At 35.1% G+C, this 21330-nt stretch overlaps 1 protein-coding gene across 6 annotated transcripts in view; it reads right to left on the bottom strand.

The window, feature by feature from the left end:
- The window catches only part of CCDC91 (coiled-coil domain containing 91), a 150016-nt gene that overhangs the window by 103573 nt on the left and 25113 nt on the right, over nt 1–21330 (bottom strand). For all 6 annotated transcript variants that reach the window (XM_055808663.1, XM_005234745.3, XM_027782887.2 and 3 more), the window contains exons 2-6: nt 19205–19265; nt 19014–19092; nt 8598–8755; nt 5285–5473; nt 3244–3348 (exon numbers count right to left, since the gene is read on the bottom strand). In XM_055808663.1, the coding sequence (XP_055664638.1) occupies nt 3244–3348; nt 5285–5473; nt 8598–8755; nt 19014–19092; nt 19205–19234 (561 nt within the window). In that variant the 5' untranslated portion in view covers nt 19235–19265. The remainder of the gene's footprint in view (nt 1–3243; nt 3349–5284; nt 5474–8597; nt 8756–19013; nt 19093–19204; nt 19266–21330) is intronic.

Below are 21330 nucleotides of genomic sequence, written 5' to 3'. Positions count from 1 at the left end.
AAAAAAATAGCAGAGGAAAAGTACAATCCAGTTCTTAGTGAATCATCAAAAACAGTTTTCTGTAGATAGACCAAACATCAGAAGTCTTATCAGCTAAAACCCCTGTCCAAATAATTAAATTCCTACTCCAAGCACTAGAACCCAGACACTATTCTCCCCTCTCAAATTAAATGTTCCCTCTCTGATTTGAAAAGTAATACACCTACTAAAAGTATTCATTTCACTGTTGATGGATTTTCACTATAGTACAAATTGGGGTTTGGTAGTTTTAAAACGCAGTAGTCATTTCTACAACATATTGCAATGGGGCTGCAGCAAAATTTTAGATTTAGAGGATTAAAATGACCACTAACAGTGATTATAGTCAACAATGCGTATTACTAGCACTAAAGGCCTTTAAAATATGCAGCATCTCACATTTAGAAAAGAGGTGAGGTGTTAAAAAAGTTGAGGTGATATATGTAACTATGTGATAAAAAGAAGAAAAAAAGTCTGACATTGAAAAAATATAAACATCAGACATAGTTTTGCACCTGCTTCCTTCCTATCTAAATAAGCAAGGAATTATAAGGCTCACATTGCATTTATGCAGCTTTACGGTTGCAACACTGCACACAAGTCAAGAAAACTAAAATTACACTTCCCACAGCAATTTTAACTCAGCTACATTTTTGTATGCAAAGAAGTTAGAATTACAGTATGTTATTCTGCCTCTTAAATACTACAAACACCAAAGTGGGAATGTGGGAGTCATAACTCTCATTTTACCAGCTTGTATGAATTCAAGATCTCCAAGAGACCATTGCATTAAATATCCAAATAGCTCTATAATACTAGTTAATAGCAATTTGTTTATTCTGTTTATGAACCCACTGCTGCTCCTTTACTGTCTCTGGTTGCTTTAGTAACATATAGAAACAACATTATGAATGTAAAAATACCATACACAGTGTTAAATCTTGATTTTTTAAATGAAGTTTTATTTAGATGAAGCACTTTTTACTTCTCTCTTTTACACAAGCATAAATGCAGCAACACTCGGTTTCATCCATTGGTTAAATACTAACACTATAGTAAAGACTTGGAATTCTGTCTTCCCTGATTAGGAAGAGGGATTATAACTCTCCTTCAGTTCTTCCAATTTCAGTACTACTAAAATTAAGTATCAGGTTTTTCACACATACTATGAAGAAAGTTTGTGACTAGTCCAGAACACAACTCACTTCATCAGCATGCTAGTCCAACTCAGACAAAACATCGTAATATGCTTTATACCCTATGTAATATCTCCTATGTAATCAATCTTTGTATCCTATGTTGTCTTTCAAAATATTTTTTAATACCAAAAAGCCTGAAAGCATATTTTATTGAAACAATTTTGTGACAACAAAACTGTGGTGACATAACTGTCACCCTTGACTGATGCAGAAATCAATAGGAAAAGATGAATGGGAAAAAAAAAAATACTGGCTTAGTTGTCAAAGATTAATGAAATCTCTTGGAACTAAGCACAATAACTTCACAAAAAAAAAAAAAAAAAAAAAGAAGAAGAAGAATCTAAACTAAATATCACCTTGTTAAAGATCTGACTAACAGACTAGATGTGTTGTCCCCAAACGAGCTTTTGAGAATTCCCTGTCACAAGTGCCAGATGTGAGTGAGTTAATATAAAGGTTCACGAAACAATGCATGTACATGTAAAAAGCAGTTAGAACCATCTCACGGGGCATTTGTTTTATACTCAAATATTAACACAGAAATTTAACGTAAGAGAAATTAAGTCAATGCACGCCTACAACTTGGGATATCAGAATCAGTTCAGTTGCAGGTCTTATCCTGCGAGCTGCTAAAGCTATCCCAGAGTCACCACTATAGTCTGCTTTCAAGCTTTTCCAGTCAACAGCAGTAATAAGTAGCTGTTTCTACTGGAAAAAGAAACACTAGCGAGACAGGTATGTGTACTGTGTAGCTGCCAGATTTACTCAGTGTGTGGCCACAGGTGTTGACCCTAGTGCTGTAGGAGCCAAAGAAGAAAGACAAAAGGAACTGGCATCAAAAGCTGAACAGAAGGCATCCAATATTCAAACTTCATTAAAGTATTTTTGACTGTCAGCTCTTAGAAGTATTTCTTCTCTGATTTGATTTTGACCATACACAGAAGACAACATGAGGAAGTACATGAGTTTTCCTACAAAGTAAGTTAAAGGTTACGACCCTTTCATTGCCATTCTTGAAAACTGTAGTATCTGATTCAAAGAGGTATGATACAGACACTGATACTTTCAAACGTTAGTAATATTTCCACTAAAATAATTTTGCTTGAAAAGTATCGTGAAAGTATTTAAAAATAAAATCCACTAATTCTATTGTCAAGAGTTGATGACGACCACTAACTTAAACCCGTATGATACTCCATAAATCATAAGTTTTTTAAGCAAAACTTATTTTTGAAACATAGCTATGCAAAATTTCTTTCATTGAGTAGGAGGTTACATACAAAGAAAAAAAAAAATAATAGATTATTTTATTACTGTAAATTCTAGGAGTTACTGCGGCCAGGAATTCAATACAAATTATTACAGAAACCCTTAAATACAAATGGGAAAAAATGCAGTAGCTACTTAAAAACCATCCACAGCAGCGAAAAATAAAAAAAAAAAAAAAATAATGAAGTGAAGCTGATTTACCAACAAGAAACTTTTGAAATGTTTAAGTCTATAATATTTAGTTTGTCCTGTTATAACACTGGAAGAAGACGGAAAGCTTCAATGAAAAATTTGTCTTGTATGTGAAACTTCATGTATGTATTTAATGAATAATGTTAATTTTTGCAGTGGAACCATTTTTAACTCCATTGTATAGCATCTAATTACACTTTATAAAGATTCTTCTTCTACAATGCAAACTATTCCATATTCAAGCCAGCTAATACTTTACAAATAATTGACTCTAGAACATGCTAAGTCATACTGTTAAACACACATCTACTCTGCAAAGTGTTTTTCATCTGTTCTATGAAATAAATCATTATAAGGATGAGTGATCTGAGTTGTAATAACATACCTGGGCAAGGGGACTATTAAACCAATATTTCCGCTAATGTTAAAAGTCAGGCTTTGATCTGCAGACCTCCGAAATTCTTTAAATTCAACAGGCTTTTGAGCAGTCCTATAGATATTCAACAGAGTATTTGGTGGACACAAATATACTCTAAAAATAGAGATACCACAAAAAATAAATTACCTGGAGCATCTTGTAATGATCTTGATGTGAAATTACTTTTTCTTTTTTTTCCTTCAAGAAATCCATTTCTAGAATACTGTGCTTTTCCAGTAAATGTTCTAATTCCTATAAAGTTTACAAAAATAAAACGTGTAAGTTACAAACAATTGTGAATTGTGAAAACACAGATTCAGTTAATCATTCTAGCTAATTTCATTTCTGAAGACTATGACATTTTCTATCATAATACACACAGAGATAAAGGGTTATGCAAGAAAGCTTGGACTGCAGTCTTTAAGTTGAGACACTATTTTCAAAAAGCGTAAGGTATTTAAAATAAAAGGCATGTCCCGGAAGGCATATCCTACAAAAAGAAGCCAAGGTCACTGGGTTTGTCTAGTCTGGAGAAAGGGAGGCTGAGGGACAACCTCATTGCTCTCTACAGCTTCCTGAGGAGGGGCAGCAGAGGGGGAGGTGCTGATCTCCCTGGTATCCACTCACACGATGGGAAAGGTTCAAAGCTGCATCAAGAGAGGTTCAGACTGCACATCAGGAAACATTTCTTTACCAAGGGGGTGCTCAAACATTGGAATAGGTTTCCTAGAGAGGTGGTCAGTGTTAAGACTCATTTGGAGTCTCATTTGGACCCCAAGCCTGTCAGTGTTAAGACTCATTTGGACAATGCCTTTAATATCCTTTAACTTTTGGTGAGCCCTGAAGTGCTCAGACAGTTAGGCTGGATGATTGTGCAGGTACCTTCCAACTGGAACTACTCTATTCTAATTATTTCCATATTTTTAATAGCTTGTCCTGTCTTTCTGCATTTGAAAAGCAGCACATTAAATGTACCTTGAGCAAATGGTTTCATTAAAGAAGGCAGAAATCCCATTACATACAGCCCTAATGATCTCTACCTACATCTCCAAACTGATCAAAACTTTTTGATCTTGCAGTGAGCCAGTCTAAAATCCTCCCAACATGAACCAATAGAGAGCAATAAGAATGACACTACTCAAAAATTATTTGATATACAAAGAGCTAAAGTTGGGTTTTTTTTCTTAATGCAGCTGTTGCTCCTACCAAACTCATTCCTACTACACATAAGCTGTTGGCACCCTTTCAGTCGCTCAAGAACAACTATTTCTGCAGCCATGCAGGAAGCCAGTATAGAAACAAATGACCTGCCAGATCACTGCACAGCTATTCAAACAAAGGCACAAATGAGAAGGTCATAAGGAGGACAGAAAGAGCAGGTCTGCTGAGTTCAGTCTTGCTTTTGGATAAAATAATCAAAACAGTCTAGAGATTCAAAGTTTTAGATTCAGCTTAAGAGACAGAAACTGATTGTGCAACACCAACCTGGAGCCTAGCTCTCAACCTGTCTCCTCTTACAGTCCCTTCCACCACTCCCCTATACACTTATTTCCTAGCAAAATCAACCCATTCCAGACCTCCTCATCTTTGGCTCTAGTTATCCATCCTCATTTTCATTTCCAACAAGCCATTTCCTCTTTCCCTGGCACACCTTGAGAGTCGTCACAGAAGAGTATTAAGAATAGCAGCAATTAAACTTACCTTCCCCCATGCTTCAGTGACCTTTTGCTAACTCAGATGCATAACTGCAGGTATAGCCCTGCTTGGTATTCTTTCATATTGAGATCAGAAGGAATAAGAAGAATTTAAATTACCAGAGCTCCCAGACAAGAAGAAGAAAGTGTTATGGTTTACGTCCATAAAGATAACCAAAGATACTATCAACTTCAGTGACAACACACTCCCAAAACATGGGGAAAGGACTACACATTCTAACTGCAGAGTTCCATGCTAAGAAAACTTTTCTTTTTTTCCCCTCCAGGAAAACTTTAGAAAAATTCAGCCTAAAAGACCTAAAAGAGACAAACAGACGAGGGATGGGGGGGGGGGGGGAAGGTATTGAAGTATTTTGGCTAAATTATACTGGTTTATCTGGAATTTGCCTAATGCATTGCATTTCTCTGCCAGCTCCAGCTATATTTGAATCCTATATAAATGCCAAAGATTTTCATTAAAAAAACATTCATACCTTTTTAATTTTTAATTTTTCTTCTTCAGCAGTGCAAAGCTTGATTTCTAGGTTTGCAACAGCTTGTTGAAGGTAGCTCTTAGGTTCATTTGTTCCCTGTGTCTCAGCATCAACCAAAGCAACAGTTGATGTAACTAAAGTCTTGTCTTCAATTACATTCAAAGAGGCAACTGGAATATCTGCTTGAGTCTAATTCATACGAGAAACAAAATGTTAAACGAAATGGTAAAGGTAATTTAACATTCCAGTCAAGTCAACTTTAATTTCCAGATGACATTACAGAAATTAAGAACTGTAAATACGAAGGTTACTTTTTTGAAACCACCTTTCTCTGAAATTGGCCGTGCACAGTCATATGTATGATGTGCTGGCCAAAAAGAAAGCTCCAACAATGGAACTGTAGCTAGGAATTCTAGACAGATGCACATCAATCCTTCCAATCCCCTCAACTGCTTTTCAAGAATACTTTAGGACAAGGCTTTAAGAAGGATGGCACAGTTTCCAATGAGGTCAAAATACTCGAAAGACGTGAAAAAATACAGAAGCGAAACTGAATCATCTATCTCAAAGCAACATGCTTACAGGGAAATAAACTCTCCTTGGATTAGTCACTCAATGTTTTCACCCAATGCAGGCTGCAAACAGTAGTCATGGAAAAGGAATGCGATACTTTCATACTAAAATAAGTATCTCATCTTGAGGCTGGACCAAGAGAATAAGAGTAATTGGGACACATCTACAACATTTAGTTAATGCTATTTCAGTGAACTATAAAAGTACAAAAAGTGAAACAGTCTTTTAGAATACACAACCCAAAACACATGAAACACTGATAACAAGCCTGTATTTTCAGAAAAGCACAAAAATAAATTAGGTGAGGTTTAAAATATTTTGTGGCATAATTAACAAAAGCCAAAGCTTTTTTTTTCCTTCTTTAAAAAAAAAAAAAAAAACAACTTGTTTATATTGCAGCAAAGGAACTTCAAAGGAAAGAGCTGGTAAATCAATTTCAGCTGCCACTTTTTCAACAACAATCTGAAAGCCAAGAGCACTTGAGATTTGGGGAGGGTGGTGAAAGGAACATCTCAATGCGCTTATTGAGAGGTTTGACTGATCTGATTTAATCCATTCCTTTAACACCTTTCATTCCAAACGCACACTCAAATAATAGATTGACTTTTCAATAAATAAGTATCTCTCAAAGGATTCAAAGAAAGAAACAATCAAAAACAGCTGAGATCTTGACTGTATGTGGGTATGTAAGATCCAGCAGACAAAAATGCCAGAAAGAAAACTGCAGTTTGTGCTCTGAATTCCCCTTCTGTAAGAAGCAAAGAGAAGCTACATGTGTTGATTCTGCTTCTGAGTACTACTCAAGATTAGTCTGGCACTGCCAAAAAATGCAATGTTGGAACCTGAAACATTAAAGTTTTTTTAACATGAAACCTCAAGAGGCTCTGGAGATATAACTATAGAAGAATACAGTTCTCCTAACATCCTTCTTTAATAGTTGTGAGTATTTTATTATAGTTTTATGTCCACCAATTTCCTTTAGTATTATCCAAGAGTGCAAAGTTTGATCTCCATTTCAAAATAATGTTGAGGATCTCCTCTCAACTTCCCTTCTCCCTTTAGTAGCACTTGCTAATGCTGTATGTTTTAGTTTGTATTATTTCCTGCATTAAAAAGAGTTTATGAAATCACGGGTCTGTCAGTACCTGACCAGAACAAGATGTGAAAAACTGAAACATGGCCTATAACTAGAATTTGCATACATAATTATTCAGGAAGTAACAAAGTGTATTTCTTATTTTTAGTAAGATTACCTAACCAAATGACTTTTTAGTTTTGAAAAGCAGACCTAAGCCTTAATATTCTGGAATATCCGATGTGCTCTTTCAGGGAACACACAAGCTAAAGGTGCTGGCATAGCACAAACAAGAAAGGATACATGTTATTCACATTTCACTGTTAGCCAAAATCAAAAAGTGTAGGATCTGTTGTGGCTGAAGAAAAGCATATTTTGATCATCCTGCCAGTAACAGAAATTTACTTATCAAAATATTGTCAGAGACGCAGATGAAGACCTTTCAACACAAAAAATTACCCTGGCTGGCATCAGTCAAAAAAGAAAACAAACACTCCCCCATCAAGAAAAAAACCCACAACTTTTGGATTTCTAAGAAAATTTCTTTGCTATCATTTGCATCTGGGCACATCTCCTCTTCACTTTTTATAGGCTTTCTCCAGAATATTAGGCTTGGAACAAATACAAGATATTAACTAATTCATTACTAAGACTGAACTATTAAAGCTGCACTAGCCAGTCTTCCTGGAAGTGTGGGCATATAGAGGCTGCTCAGAGGAAAACCAATGAGAGTCAGTTTAATCACAAGTATTTTGTGAAAGTTGTTTAAACAGCTCTAGAAAAATGCTCAGATTATAGAAACGTGACTCGATCATGAAATTCAATTTTCACCATGAGTAACCCTAGGATTTGATGAGACTAGCTGAAGAAACCAAGTAAGTGAAAACAGGAGGGTTGCAAACTATTGACTGTTTCAGAGAAAGGCAAGAGCACTTTCTAATTCACCTATATACTACTATGCATCCTGAAACAAGGGAATTTACAATAAATAAACTTGTTCAAATAGGTGTCAATGCAATCAATGGCAATGAAAATTCACTTGGGAGGGTAAATCTATTTAACCCTTATCCACCGCAATTCAGCATTCTTGTGCTAATCTCCAGGCAGAAATTCTTTCCGCTCCCTTGCTCACCTAATTGTTTAAGTAAAAAGGAAAAACTTTCACCAACAAAAAACCCCATGCTAAGATCAGTTCTCAGCTGTATTGCAACCACAAGGACACACACAACAAGGACAGTGTCAGACCACAAAATAATAATAAAAAAATCTTTAAAAGTAATGGGGGGAAAAAATAAAATAAAAATAATTTAATTAAAGACTATATGCACAGCCATAATCTTTACAGCTTTAACAATAACAACTTTTTAAGAAACTTCCTGCTATTGTTCCTACCTTCATGCCTAGCACTATCAGCATGCCTTTAACTTTTAATAACTCTTTAACACACTTATCTCTCTTACAGTCCATACCAAAGTAGTATGCTGTCTCCCAGTTATAGGATTTAAACACAATTTAAAAATTATTTTACTTCAAAGTTCATATCACAGAAATCCAAGGACATTTCACTCTCAAAAGCAATTCAATCTAAATTTGCACAGAAAAGATGCAATGCTAAGATATTTAATACATCAGGTTCCCATACTGAAACAAAAAAACTGGGTTTACCTGTTCTTCAAGAACAGTTGGGTCTGTAACATTGTTGGCTGTTTGAATAGCTGTTGTCACATTATCACTTGATAAACTGAATGAGTCAGAAGGAACCAGGCAGGAAGAAGGCACAGAGTGCTCCAGAAGAACATCAGGGGATATATGGACTTCAGATACTAATGTGAGAAACAGAGAACACACACACAATACAAAGAAGCATTCAAAAATTAATTCTGTTTCTGAAATCTATAGCTAGCAAAACCTGTCACACAGTAGCAACAAGTTTAGTCACACTAATGCAAGGTTATGTACCTCTTAAAATCTAATTGCACCAAATAATAACTCCGTACATGCATTTTGAGTACTATCAACTTAAGGACATTAAAAATTGTATGGTCACACTAAATTTAGACTTCTAACTCACTAAATTTAGACTGCCTTAGGCAGAGGTTTCAGGAGACAGCTGCCATCAACAGCAGCTGTGTTAACTTTTGTCTCTTCCATTCACATAACCTTTCAGCTTCAGCATGATCTTTGATCAGTTTAAGTCAACTGCAAAAGCATACTTATAATTTCCTAAGTTTTATGGTTTTTAATTTTAAAGGTATAAAAGTCCTCAACAGTCTTAGAAGACTTACAGAAACAGCTTACCCAGACACATGATAAAAGCAGTTTTACATTGTATAAGAGATAAAAAGATAACAAAGTAAATAACTTTCTAGCTAACAAAACTTAAGTGTAACCAATACTGGACTGAGAGCTCTTCCATAGCAATTTCCAGTTATGCCATAACTGGGGATCATCATTATCAAATCCAGAACAATAGAAACTTGACCGCTTTTACGAAAGATTCAGACAAACCAAATAAAAAGGAGAAGAGCTTTGCATACATTTTTAATTTAACAGCAAAGCCCTGCAAGCTTTGTCACAGTCAGCTACAGGTAGGACTTTGCAGTAGTTAAGAAAGTATATACAATTGCTTTAGAAAAAGCAACTCACATTTTTGTTACAGATCTGGTAAAATGTAAAAGATGCCACTAGCCTGGAGCAAGGCTCAGCCTCTTCAATATCACTGTTAAATACTGCACAAATATGCATTCACAGTGCAAACAAGTGTATACATTGGCCTGAAGGCATTCAAAAGGACAAAATAAACCTTGAAACCAAGCGTTCTGTGTCCCATCTTCTCTACCTCTCATTTCTACAATTCAGGTTAACACAGAGGAACATGCAAACCTCATGTAACGAAAAGAAGAAAACAGCCCATGAGACAAGGATGCTAACTGCATCAATAGTAGATTTGGACATGGGGGGGGGGGGGGGGGGCGGGGGGGAGCCAAACACGAACAGCTACGCAAAAAATGGAAGCTAGGATGAAAAGCCTAGAGGACAGTACTAACAAAACAAAGGACTGAGATACAGCTGTATCTTTAACAGTAAGCTCTTCTCCAGAATTGGAAATGGGATTTTTTAGGCTTCCTTTATGTATCATATGTACCACACCTATGAATCCCCACTCCCCCCCTTCCCCTTTCCATGTCTGCTTACAAAGGCCGCTTCCTATAACCCATTATCTACTCTGTTAGTCAAATGACAGTGAGATGACAAAGAAAATTACCTTTTTGCTTCTAAAAAAACAGTGAAGTCTCTGTTCTATGCTATCACTTAATATTCTGAATTTCAGTTGGAAAGCAGTTTCCAACAGAATGAAAAACAACTAAAATAATGTACCAGGCAATTGTGACTGAGCAGGCAAGCTGTTTCTCTTACTAAAACAGTCAACTCACAAGGAAAAACCTAACATGACAATGATCCTTGTAGTGTTAGTGTTCAGCCTTTAGTGATGATCACCATAGTATAGGCATAGTCCACATATAAATAATTTATCACAAAAGTAAAAACAGAAACTGAATCTGGATACAGATAAGGAATGGAGACTCACAGAGATTAAAGCTTAATGTATTCACATATTTTGGGGCATCCAATACTAGATACAAGACTTAATTTTTCAGATAATACAGTTTTATGTGGAACCTTCTACAATCAAATCGAGCTTCCAGCGATTCTAGTTACAGCAATGAATGCTTAGCATTTTGAAGGGGAAGAAAAAACTGAAACAAAACCCCCACCTCTTAAGTGACCAAAATAAAGCCTAGGAAATGAGGAGTAACAACTGGTGACCACCTCTGAACACTGTGGTTTAAAATTAATCAACTAAATACATGACCTTGCAGAAGACGAGAAAAGGTGGCAACTCTCCAAGGTATCACTGAAACACCTTTTTTACAAAACCTTCTTTTCACTTTCAGCAATGGTAAAGATTCATAAATCAGCACATGTAATTCTAGGAATGTCTATGTCTGTAATTCAAGCTCTCTTAATTCATTCCTCTTGTGTATATACTGGTGAAATTGCATTAGCATTTTAGTACAGCTCAGAATTCACTTATGAAGATGACCCCTCAATCATTCCTGCTTACCATACCTCAGTTAACATAATGAACAGTTTCAGAACCTCTGAAACAAAAACTTGACTCTGGTAAAACTACCTGACTGGTAACGGACAACAGCTAATGGACGTTCAAGTCCACAGGACCAGGCTAATGATAGTCTGAAGGAAAAATGAAGAACATCTAGTATGGATAATGGCTTTTCAGCACCACTTCACAGATCCTCTCAACTACCACCACCTGCTACAATACACAGTCATTCTGATAATGACAAAATATTCTTCCACAGCATCCTGCCCTGATGCAATATATCTCCTCTAACTTCTTCAGTAAACGCAAGGCAGGTTAATAGTCCTGACAAATTTCCAAATAAACGGATTGATTAAAGCTGCAGTATTATAAAGAAAAGTAGCATGTACCCAATTACAGTTATATCAAAAGTCACAAGCCTAAGAAGGCTGATATAAGATGCAGATACAAGTTATTGCCAGAACTGTACTTAAAACTGATAGTTTCTGAACCCTTGACTTTCCAGTATGAAGAATATTATATCACAAGTTTGTACATAAGAACTGACAAAACCATGCAGTTTGTTAACAGAAGTGGAGATCTGTAACAGCCTGTAATCTTGCTCACAGAAGAAAAATTCTCTATCTTTATCCTAGTAACGAGGCTCAAACAATTATTAAAATCACTGGGGGATCAGAAATTCTGAAAACAAAACAAAGGGGATTAACATGAACTGTTAAATCAACATTTTATATGAGTCATACACTTCATACTCAGCTTCAGAATAAATACATTAGATAAGAAATACACCACTGAAAAAATAAAGAGTAACATTTACTAATTGGATATTATTTACATCCAGCAATTAAGAGATGATATGTCAGAGGGCTCTGACAAAAGACCATATAATTCTTTGACATAGTTTGCACCGTTCTACAAAAGTATTTGCAGCACAGTCACCCTACGTGTGGGTTTCAGCTGTTAAAAAAAAATTTTACAAAACACCCTAAATTTTCATCCTCAACTACCCATGTCTTCAATCATACAATCCAATGACCCTTTAAATGATCTTGTATACACTGAGCATTTTTAGTTAAAAGTAACATTCAGATAGAAAGTTTAAGCCTGGTTTTATGTGTCCAAATTTCAGTGATCTCCTTTGAAGGACCCACATACGGTTGCTCAAGCACAACTGTAAGGGACAGGAAAACAGTATCCTACAAGGCAGGAATCTCTGTCAACTGTATCATCGGAGGCAGAATACAGGTATTTACAGCTGCACGATGCTGAATAAGCAGCTTAGGGAAAAATAAATTGAAAACTATTGTATTTACATAACTCAACCAATTTACTTTTGCCAATACACGGCAAACTAGCACACAACAGCATATGTCAAATGCATTCTAAAATACATAAGTAACAAACACCCAATAAAATGAGCTTATCATTGTTTGTGAAAAACTTAGTTTATGAAAGAATAGAATCTGTTCCAAAATATGTATTACAAAAAATTCTTTTCCCACAAAACAAGAAGCAAGAATTAATAAATTTAATTCAAAACAAAGTATTTCCTATGTTTACACTGTTTTTACCTCATTGTATATGGATAACTATTAAAAAAGGTTATACTGCTTAAAGAATGAGTAGAAGGGTACAACAATAGATATCAATTGACACCCAATAGGGCCATAATAAATGTCATAAGGTTCTCAGATGGCATGCATAGTATTGGCAAAACTGTAAGTTTTAGTAGTTACCTTAGCAATTTTCAGGGTGTGTTTTTTTTTTTTTTTCCCTTAACACACTTCCCAATTTCTCCCTTTCCAAACCCAATACTTTTAATCACTGTATTTGCAGATCACCAGTTCACCAGAATGAGGTGTATTTCCACATCCACTGGGGTATCAGAGTTAGGATCAACAGGTAAATGTCTACGTAACACTGAAGTTGACAGCAATTTCTCTGTCGGCTTCAATGAGCACGAATGTCCTCCTATCAACAGGAAACACTTCGCTGCTTCTCTATACATACCAGTTTACAGTCATACATCAACATACAGAGAGGAAGAAAACCGACTCTAATGTACTTTCAAGATGATTTCTTTTAGTTCACAGCAGAAAGCTCTTCCCCACATTTTATCCTTTCAAAGCCAAACTACTCTAGAAAATAAGTAACACTATTCCAACAGCTTAAATCCCAGGCCATATGGAAATACTGATTTATTTTCTAACTTCTTATTTAAGTAAAATTTATATACAGCTACCAAAAGTTTACAGCACTGTAACCATTTAGTTGAACCTCAGAAACAAATCTTTCAGTATTCAATGACTACACAACTTAAGAAAACTGAGAACTCATTCCCATCAGTTTTGTTTAGTTTTATTTCAAAGGCTTCCAGAAACCTGGCAAAATATTCAGTCAATATGACTGTCTTTTAAAGCAGTTTGGCAACCATTAAGGAAGAGAGAGAGGACGTGTTATGTAATCTAATAGACATGCAACAAGACAATCTTTTAACCATATGTTAATTTCAGATAATCAAATCTGAAAAGTTATACGACTCATTTTCAAAGCAGCATAACCCAGGTAAAGGAAATATTAGCAAACAAAAAACAGGACCATTCCAGAGTTAAATGAGGCTTTATACCATTATCAGCAAAGACCTTTAAACCCTGTCCAATCATGGCAAGGAATAAAGCCAATTCCCTCCAATCTTTTTAAGGATATAATACTGTCCTGCTACTATTTATCACCCCTCCACCACCCTTCCCAAGTCAAGATGTTAGTATTCTGCAGAAACACAGAATTTAACACGAAAAGAAACAACTGAAAACAACCATTTCAACACAACAGCTGAAAACAGCACCTTCCAAGCAATGCAGATCTCTTCTTACATGGCTGCACACCAGCACACATCACCCCATCACTTGTCATATAGACTTAAAACATCTTTTTTCAATGCTACAAACAAGACCATCAGAACTACTGAATGCTTAGTTGAAACATGAAAAATATGCTTTGCATATATACAGTCCACATGCATTGTTAATAAAAGAGTATTAGAACAAGGAGAAAAATCTTCTCCGGGAATTTGGAGGATGTTCTGTTATTCAAAGCAGGCACTAAGAATTCTCACTATACGACCAAACCTAATACTTGGCCAAATTAAATCAAAGGGTAAATAAAGAGCTTCAAAATTACATAAGCTACCTCTAGTTCTTCTTAAGGAAGGTAAACATATTGACATGACACAAAGCACAGAAAAGATTCAAGAAGATTCCCAAAATAACTTAATAAATAAAATAAACAAATAAATAGAGCTCCTCTGAAACACCTTTGTGACAGGAAGTACAGATATAATGTTTCAGTCCAAAATTAATAAATAAAACAACCTTGGATCAATACAGACTGGAGGCCACATATAAAAACTAGCAATTTTTCTAATGTATGTGGCCAAAGGATAGAAGAAAATTAAAGAAAAATCTTACCCTGTAAGAAGCTAAACCAATGAAACTTGGGAATGCAATATGGCTCCACATTAAGGCACGTAAACTTATATGGCTATGTGAGCATTACAGTTAGTAGATACTTGGTCAATACAACTGATGGACACAAAGCAGCTAGCTACTCAAGCTCCCCTTAAAAGGTGAACCCAGCTTTTGGGCATCTGAACAGCGCTCCAGTTCATGGAGTGAACTGATTACATTTCCATTAAACAAATGGAGGTCACCTAGGTCATGCAAAACAGTGAAATTGAGATGTTTATACTCTAGTGCTGGTTTGCATACAGGTGTGTTCTTGTCTCTTAGGTCTTTCAGTTCGGCCATCTCCCACAGTCCTAGATGGCAGCTATAGGTTATAGCTCTTCTAAATCTCCAAATATATTCCAACACTATAGAATCTACAGTGACTGGACTCAACCTTCCTTTTCTCTGGTGAAGCACCAGGTCAAGCTGGATCATTACTCAATTCCTGATTAAAAAAAAGAAAAGTGCAATTAACTGAGACTATAAACAATTTCACTAAAACTAAGCAACATATTCAAAATCTTTACTGGAAGAACAGGTACAAAAAACAATAGCATAAGCCTCATCTCCTCACCAAATGAAGCCAAAAAAAACCAAACAAAAAACTCTCCACCTCATCCACTGTTAACACTGCCATGAATCTGGTTTAACCTAACGCTTGTAAACAAAATCATTCTGAATCTGCACAGCTTTAATCAGAAACACCTGCTCAGACTGCACTTCCATCTCATTCCCAGATGGGAATTCTGTCTTAATTTCACTGAAAACGCACCGCTCACCCTGTTTTGTTTTTACTTTTCTTTTAAAGAACTTTTGTTTTACTTAGAACAATCTGCAACAGATAGATTCACAAGGCTCCAAAAGAGTCCTTTGCTGAACATCTGCTTGGTTTTACCACCTGCTTCATCACATGAGCTCCTTCTGATATCCAAAGAATTCCTGCCAAAATGAAACGCTGACACAACATGTAGAGACCCAGATCCTGTTCCTACTATTCACTATAAGCAACAAACATATTCTTCATAACCTTAGAAAAGCGGAGCTAAACCCAGACTCTGTCGACATGCAAGCACAGTGCTAAATTTCAAGATTCTCCTTGCAGGCATAAAGGTAGACAACCTGACACCCACAGAAGTGCAAGAAAACTGACAGTTTATACAACTCTTCTTGAGGAAGAAAAAAACCCTAAAACATATCGACAACAACAAAAGTAGGCACTTCAGTGTTCCAGGACACATTTACTGAACTGCAAATTGACATTGCTCTTAAAACCTTATTTTTATTAAGTTGCGTAACAACGTGTTTCTACTGCTAAGCATCTAAAGACAAAACAAAGCAAAACTAACTTACTAATAATTATTTCATTGAAGACTCTTGTTTATCAGTTGTAAGGACCATATTAGAGTCTAAAATACTTCAGAGTTACTTTCTTAGTTAAAAAGTATGTAAAGTTACCCCCAAACACCTAAGTCAATAATACCGCATTTGCAGTTAGATTTGACCACTGTATGAAAAATAGCTCAGTTTAATTGTTTAATATTAATGTTCAATAAATGAAATTATTTGAAAACAGTATAAGTGTTACATTCTTTTTCTCAGAAAAGTTAGCTTATGAATCCAAAGAGCAAAACCCCCTGAAACACACCTTACACTAACAAACCAAGAAAATATCATGAGTTTTCTGGCCAGCCATAATAATTATTACAGTCAGCCTCTCTGAATATCTTCTGGGAACTAGGTGGACTAGAGATAAGGCACTAGAATATTCCATAATTTATCTTAGAGTTCTTAAAAAATCAAATTAGAGAGATCTCATCTTTTCAAAGAACTACTTTTTATTCCCAAAGTGTTTTCGTTTTGTGGTCATTGTTTTTTTAACATTTGCCTCTCCAACTTTACAAATGCATTTACCGAATCCAAGCTAAGAAAACACTGATGTTTGAGTAGTTCCCTCACATCTCTCCAAAAGCCCAGGCACTGGGCATACTGTAGTGATTCTTTTTAGTACTTCATGTTAAGGCTGGAAAGGAAAAAAGAAATCCATCACATATACAATGACACTAATTAAGGACTTTTTTCTACCTCAGTTAAACAATCAGAAGGAACAGACCCAATACAACAGGTGGTTCTTTGGACTTTGCTAACAGTAGTAGCAAAGACATCTAAGTAACAGGACTGCACAAATGCATGTTATTTTTCTTCACTACTGCTAACTTCTTCATACTCATAATGCATACTTTCACAGAGCTAAGGTCTTCAGACCTGCCCTATGCTCTATTTCCATGTTTAAAAAGCACCTGCTATGATGGGTTCTAATTCAAACCTGCAACCATAAGAGATAAAAAACAAACAAATTTGTTACCAGTTTTGCCATTCAGAATAAAACCAGTCTTTTCCTATCAGGTGACACTGCTAGAGAAGCCTAGCAGAAAGAGATGCATGTTCTCTGTTAACTGTCCTGATGGAAGGAGAAAGAAGAGTATAGTATTTCTGCTGTACAAATTCTTACTTTTCTCCCTTTCTGAACCAGCAAACACAGCTAATAAACAATTTCCAAAACAATGCATAGAAAAGACTATTTGCACATACCAATAAACATTTCATCACAATGTTGTCTACCGAAAAAATTAAATCAATGTTCAAAACGATAGTAGGAAGCCCAAGACAAGTTTCAAGGGCAAAATTGATCACTGTAATGAACACTGGAGCCTTAGAAATAATTTCTGATTTATTCCTGCATGCTGAGAAATACTGCAACAGGCTTCAGTGTTTTGTTTTATAACTTTTTACATCTTAAAAACATCAGATATGCAGGAAATCAATGAGATGGGTAACATAGTCCTCCTTCCATAAAGTTCACCGAAGCTTGGTTGTATATAACTGTATCACACTTGAAATTTATGAAAATAATCTCAATAGCACTAAAATACATTTCTGACATTTTTCAGCAAAACTTACCCTAGAAATTGGTCAGTCAGTAAGACAAGAACAACTTAGATAAATAACAGTAGGCAGAAAATTCTGTCATTTCTGTTACTAAAAACATTAAGTTACAAGTCAATGCCTAACGAGCATTTTGATTGACCCTATTAAAAACTCGCCTCTTTAAATAAGTTCATTTGTTCACAGCAACATTTGCATGAAAAAGTCACCTAAAGATTTTTACAGTAACAAAATATTCCAAATGCAAGGAATTATTTCCAAATTCAAATTATTTTAATTTTGAAAGACTTAAAATACCTTGGTATAAACTACCCTAAAACTTCTGTGTCACTTAAATCATACAAAAAACTTTTGTGTTACTTACAAATAATTTAAATTCTACACACCTTGTTAGGTTTAAATTAGACTTCATGAGATACATACCACATAGCTGTATTGGATTTAATTTAAACACATTCAAATATGCTAATGAATTGAAGCAGTATTTTTTACTAGCAGTCAAAATTAATAATAAAGTTATTTGGGAAAATATAGTTTCCTTATTATTTGTTTTCCTTTATTTCAATGACGAATAAAATAAATTATTCAGTAATGGATGAAAGCCAGTAGCACCAGAAATAAACAAATAAAAACATTTGAAAAGTATGATTTATGGAGAGCTCATAATGAGAAAAATACCTTTATGTTTAAAAATATAATTAGTTTGCACAATTTATTTAGCATAATAATATAACAACAAGCAGAAGTCTTTAGTTCCTGACCAAAGGTTAAAATAGAGCTTGCTTTTTTCTTCCTAATGCTGCTAAAGTGATGTTTCTGTTTATGAAAATAGTGAAATCTAAACTAAAATCCCACAACAAAATCAACTGCCAATCAGTTACACCTCTTTAATCTTTTAGTTGCTCTGCTATTGCACATTTATCCACTATCAATGAGCTTTTTTCAATTTCTTAAAATCCAGACACGCACCGGGCATTTGTATAAATGAATAAAAGTAGCTCCATGATGTTTCAGCTTCTGCTTAAGATAAAGGATGTGTCATGTATTTTCTACTTTTAAAAACTGCTTAAGTAAAAAAAGATCATTCCTCCCCCCCACAAAGCACCTAAAAGACACTATCAGAGTCAACGAAATCTAATGGAGGAAGCAACATGTGCAAGTCTTATTTATAGGTTTACTTTTTGTACATTTCCCTATCGTTTGCAAGAGACATTCCACACTCAAAAGTAAGAATATCCTTCGAATGAAGAAGCTCTATTTCTTCTTCCCATGAGAAGCCAATCAGGCGTTGACCTGGACAAACCATACTTCCCTTTCATTCCTCAAAAAAGTTTAACTTTGAGAAGGGCAACTTCCCAAAATTATTCATGAATATTCTTATACTAGATTTCACTGCTGACCATTCTTTTATTGTGCATATACACCCTTTTGGGTACTAGTATTTATAGTGAATACATAAGGACAGCAATACATTATTAAGAATTTTTATAGTGATTTTACCAATACCTGTAGGAAATGCTGCCCAAGCAATAGCAGGGGATATAGTCTGCTTTTCACCATCTCCAAACTCATAACTCTCTGCTGCCTAGAAACACAAAAAAAGTATTATTGTAACACATAGCATTTTACAAAATGCTATAAATTCCTATAATAGTTAAAAAGTTAAATTTCAAAATTAAGTCATCTGAATAACATACCTCAAATCCTCCAAAGTCATCGTCATCCATCCTTCAAATGGTACTAGAATACAGCAGAAATCTTGATTTAAAAACAAAAACACAGCTGCTGAATTATTATATTTCCTTTACCTTAAAATAACAATAAAAACTTCATAAAACCAAAGGTATTTCTTAGTTTTAAAGGACAGACTTGGGTAGAGCAAGTCACTGTGGTCAAACCTTGAAAGCCCAGCAGTATGGAGTAATACAACGTTCTATGGTACAGGAAAATGGGTGTATTTAATTCGCCAGTCTCATAAGAGAAAGGTGTTGGACTTTCTGATCAACTAGAAGTCAAAAGACAAAATGACTCATGGAGAAAGGTGTTGGACTTTCTGATCAACTAGAAGTCAAAAGACAAAATGACTCATGGAGAAAGGTGTTGGACTTTCTGATCAACTAGAAGTCAAAAGACAAAATGACTCATGGAGAAAGGTGTTGGACTTTCTGATCAACTAGAAGTCAAAAGACAAAATGACTCATGTATCTGTACTTCAGTTACATGACAGATGAGTAGAGACCTTCACTTGGATACAACTGCTCCCTAGCTTACCTATGTGCTCTTCATAACCTCATCACCTCCTCATTTAGAAATGAGTATTCAGTCCTTCATCCAAGTACTCATCGCCACAGGTTACCTGAAGTCTTCCTAACTTACAAGTTCTACAAAAGATCAAAGGACCTAAATCAAAACTTTTTCAGATACAGGATTCAAGGGCTAGAACTGCAAGATCTCTCAAGAAGTAATTTTTTATTGATCAAGATAAATGAAAAAAATGAAGGAATTTGAATAGCTTCAAGGGAAAAGATAAGCACTGCCCATCAATATTGTCAAACAACTTCTGAAAGCAAGGATGCAGAAAAAGCTTTCCAAGATGAGAAAACAGAAAGATGGTACTTTAAAAGCTGTATCTATTGCTCTCAAATACAGCAGTCAAGTCCCCAGTACCTCAACAAATGAACTGAAAACAGCAAATAACCTAGTCTGGATATGTATTTTAAAAAACAAACAAACAGCAAACAAACAAAACAAAAAAACCAAAACAGTCCAGGAAGTAGGAATTCTGTCCATCAGATTCCAAAATGAAGAATTTTCTTAATTAGTAATGAAGATGATGCAATTTAAAGTGATCACTATATATCATGGATTTTATAGGTTTTTTTGTTTATAATTTAAAATAAAACATTTTCCATTTTCAAATCACTGAGATTAAATCCAAAAAGATTTCCTGCTTTTCCCATCTCTTCTTAGCTGTCTGGCAACGTCAGCACAAACTGCAACTTAGAAAAAGACTGTGGTGAATTTCTGGAAATTTTTCTGCTACCACAGAGGTCCTTCCCTAGGTTTCATGGAGGGGCTGATTTAGATTTTACAAACTGATCAGCATTTTTGAGTTGTAGCCCTGAATTCTGTGGCATTTTCATATATTTATAGTTAAACTGCTGTTCTTTTTACAAAAATGCAGGCTAAGTTACTCAGCTAATGAAAGTAACTCAAGATATACACGGGTGTTCAAAGAATGGCATATTACCTATTTAAAAATATATATATATAATTCTGATATGCGAATGATGAGCCAAAGAACCTTTAGGGTCTTTATAGAATGTCAAAATATTTGTAAAGTGAATTGACTTCAGTCAAAATAGACTATAGGCTGGAGAAACTTTTATTACTGTGCAAGCACACGCTCAGAAACAGAAGAATTCAAAGGGTTTGGAGGAAATCTTCAAATTAAAGTACTAGAATGTCAGAAGGGGACACTTTCCGTTTATATCCACTGCTGAAAATCACTACCAAGAAAGACTCCAATTCAAATAGTTTAAATCACCACGGTCACAGTGTAAGCAGACAGATTTGGTTAAAGTATATTATCCAGTATACACATGTGCTATAAGTAGTAAGTATCTTTTTAGGGACTGCAAGGAGTTTTAATGGTTTTGTGTTTGTTACGTTTTGTGCTGATTTATTCTTTAAGAGAGAAAGAAGGTAGCTGGGTATTTTTTCCATCAATGCTAACCTTAACCAGTCAAACATTCATGCATTCCATTAACAATCAGAGCTTTAATATATTAACTCAAAAATATAACACACACAGAAATGAAAG

Source organism: Falco peregrinus, chromosome 6, assembly GCF_023634155.1.
Source record: "Falco peregrinus isolate bFalPer1 chromosome 6, bFalPer1.pri, whole genome shotgun sequence".
In the NCBI taxonomy this organism is placed as follows: Eukaryota; Metazoa; Chordata; class Aves; order Falconiformes; family Falconidae; genus Falco; species Falco peregrinus.
Note: the sequence above shows the minus strand (reverse complement) of the source record. Positions and strands in the feature narration are given on the sequence as shown.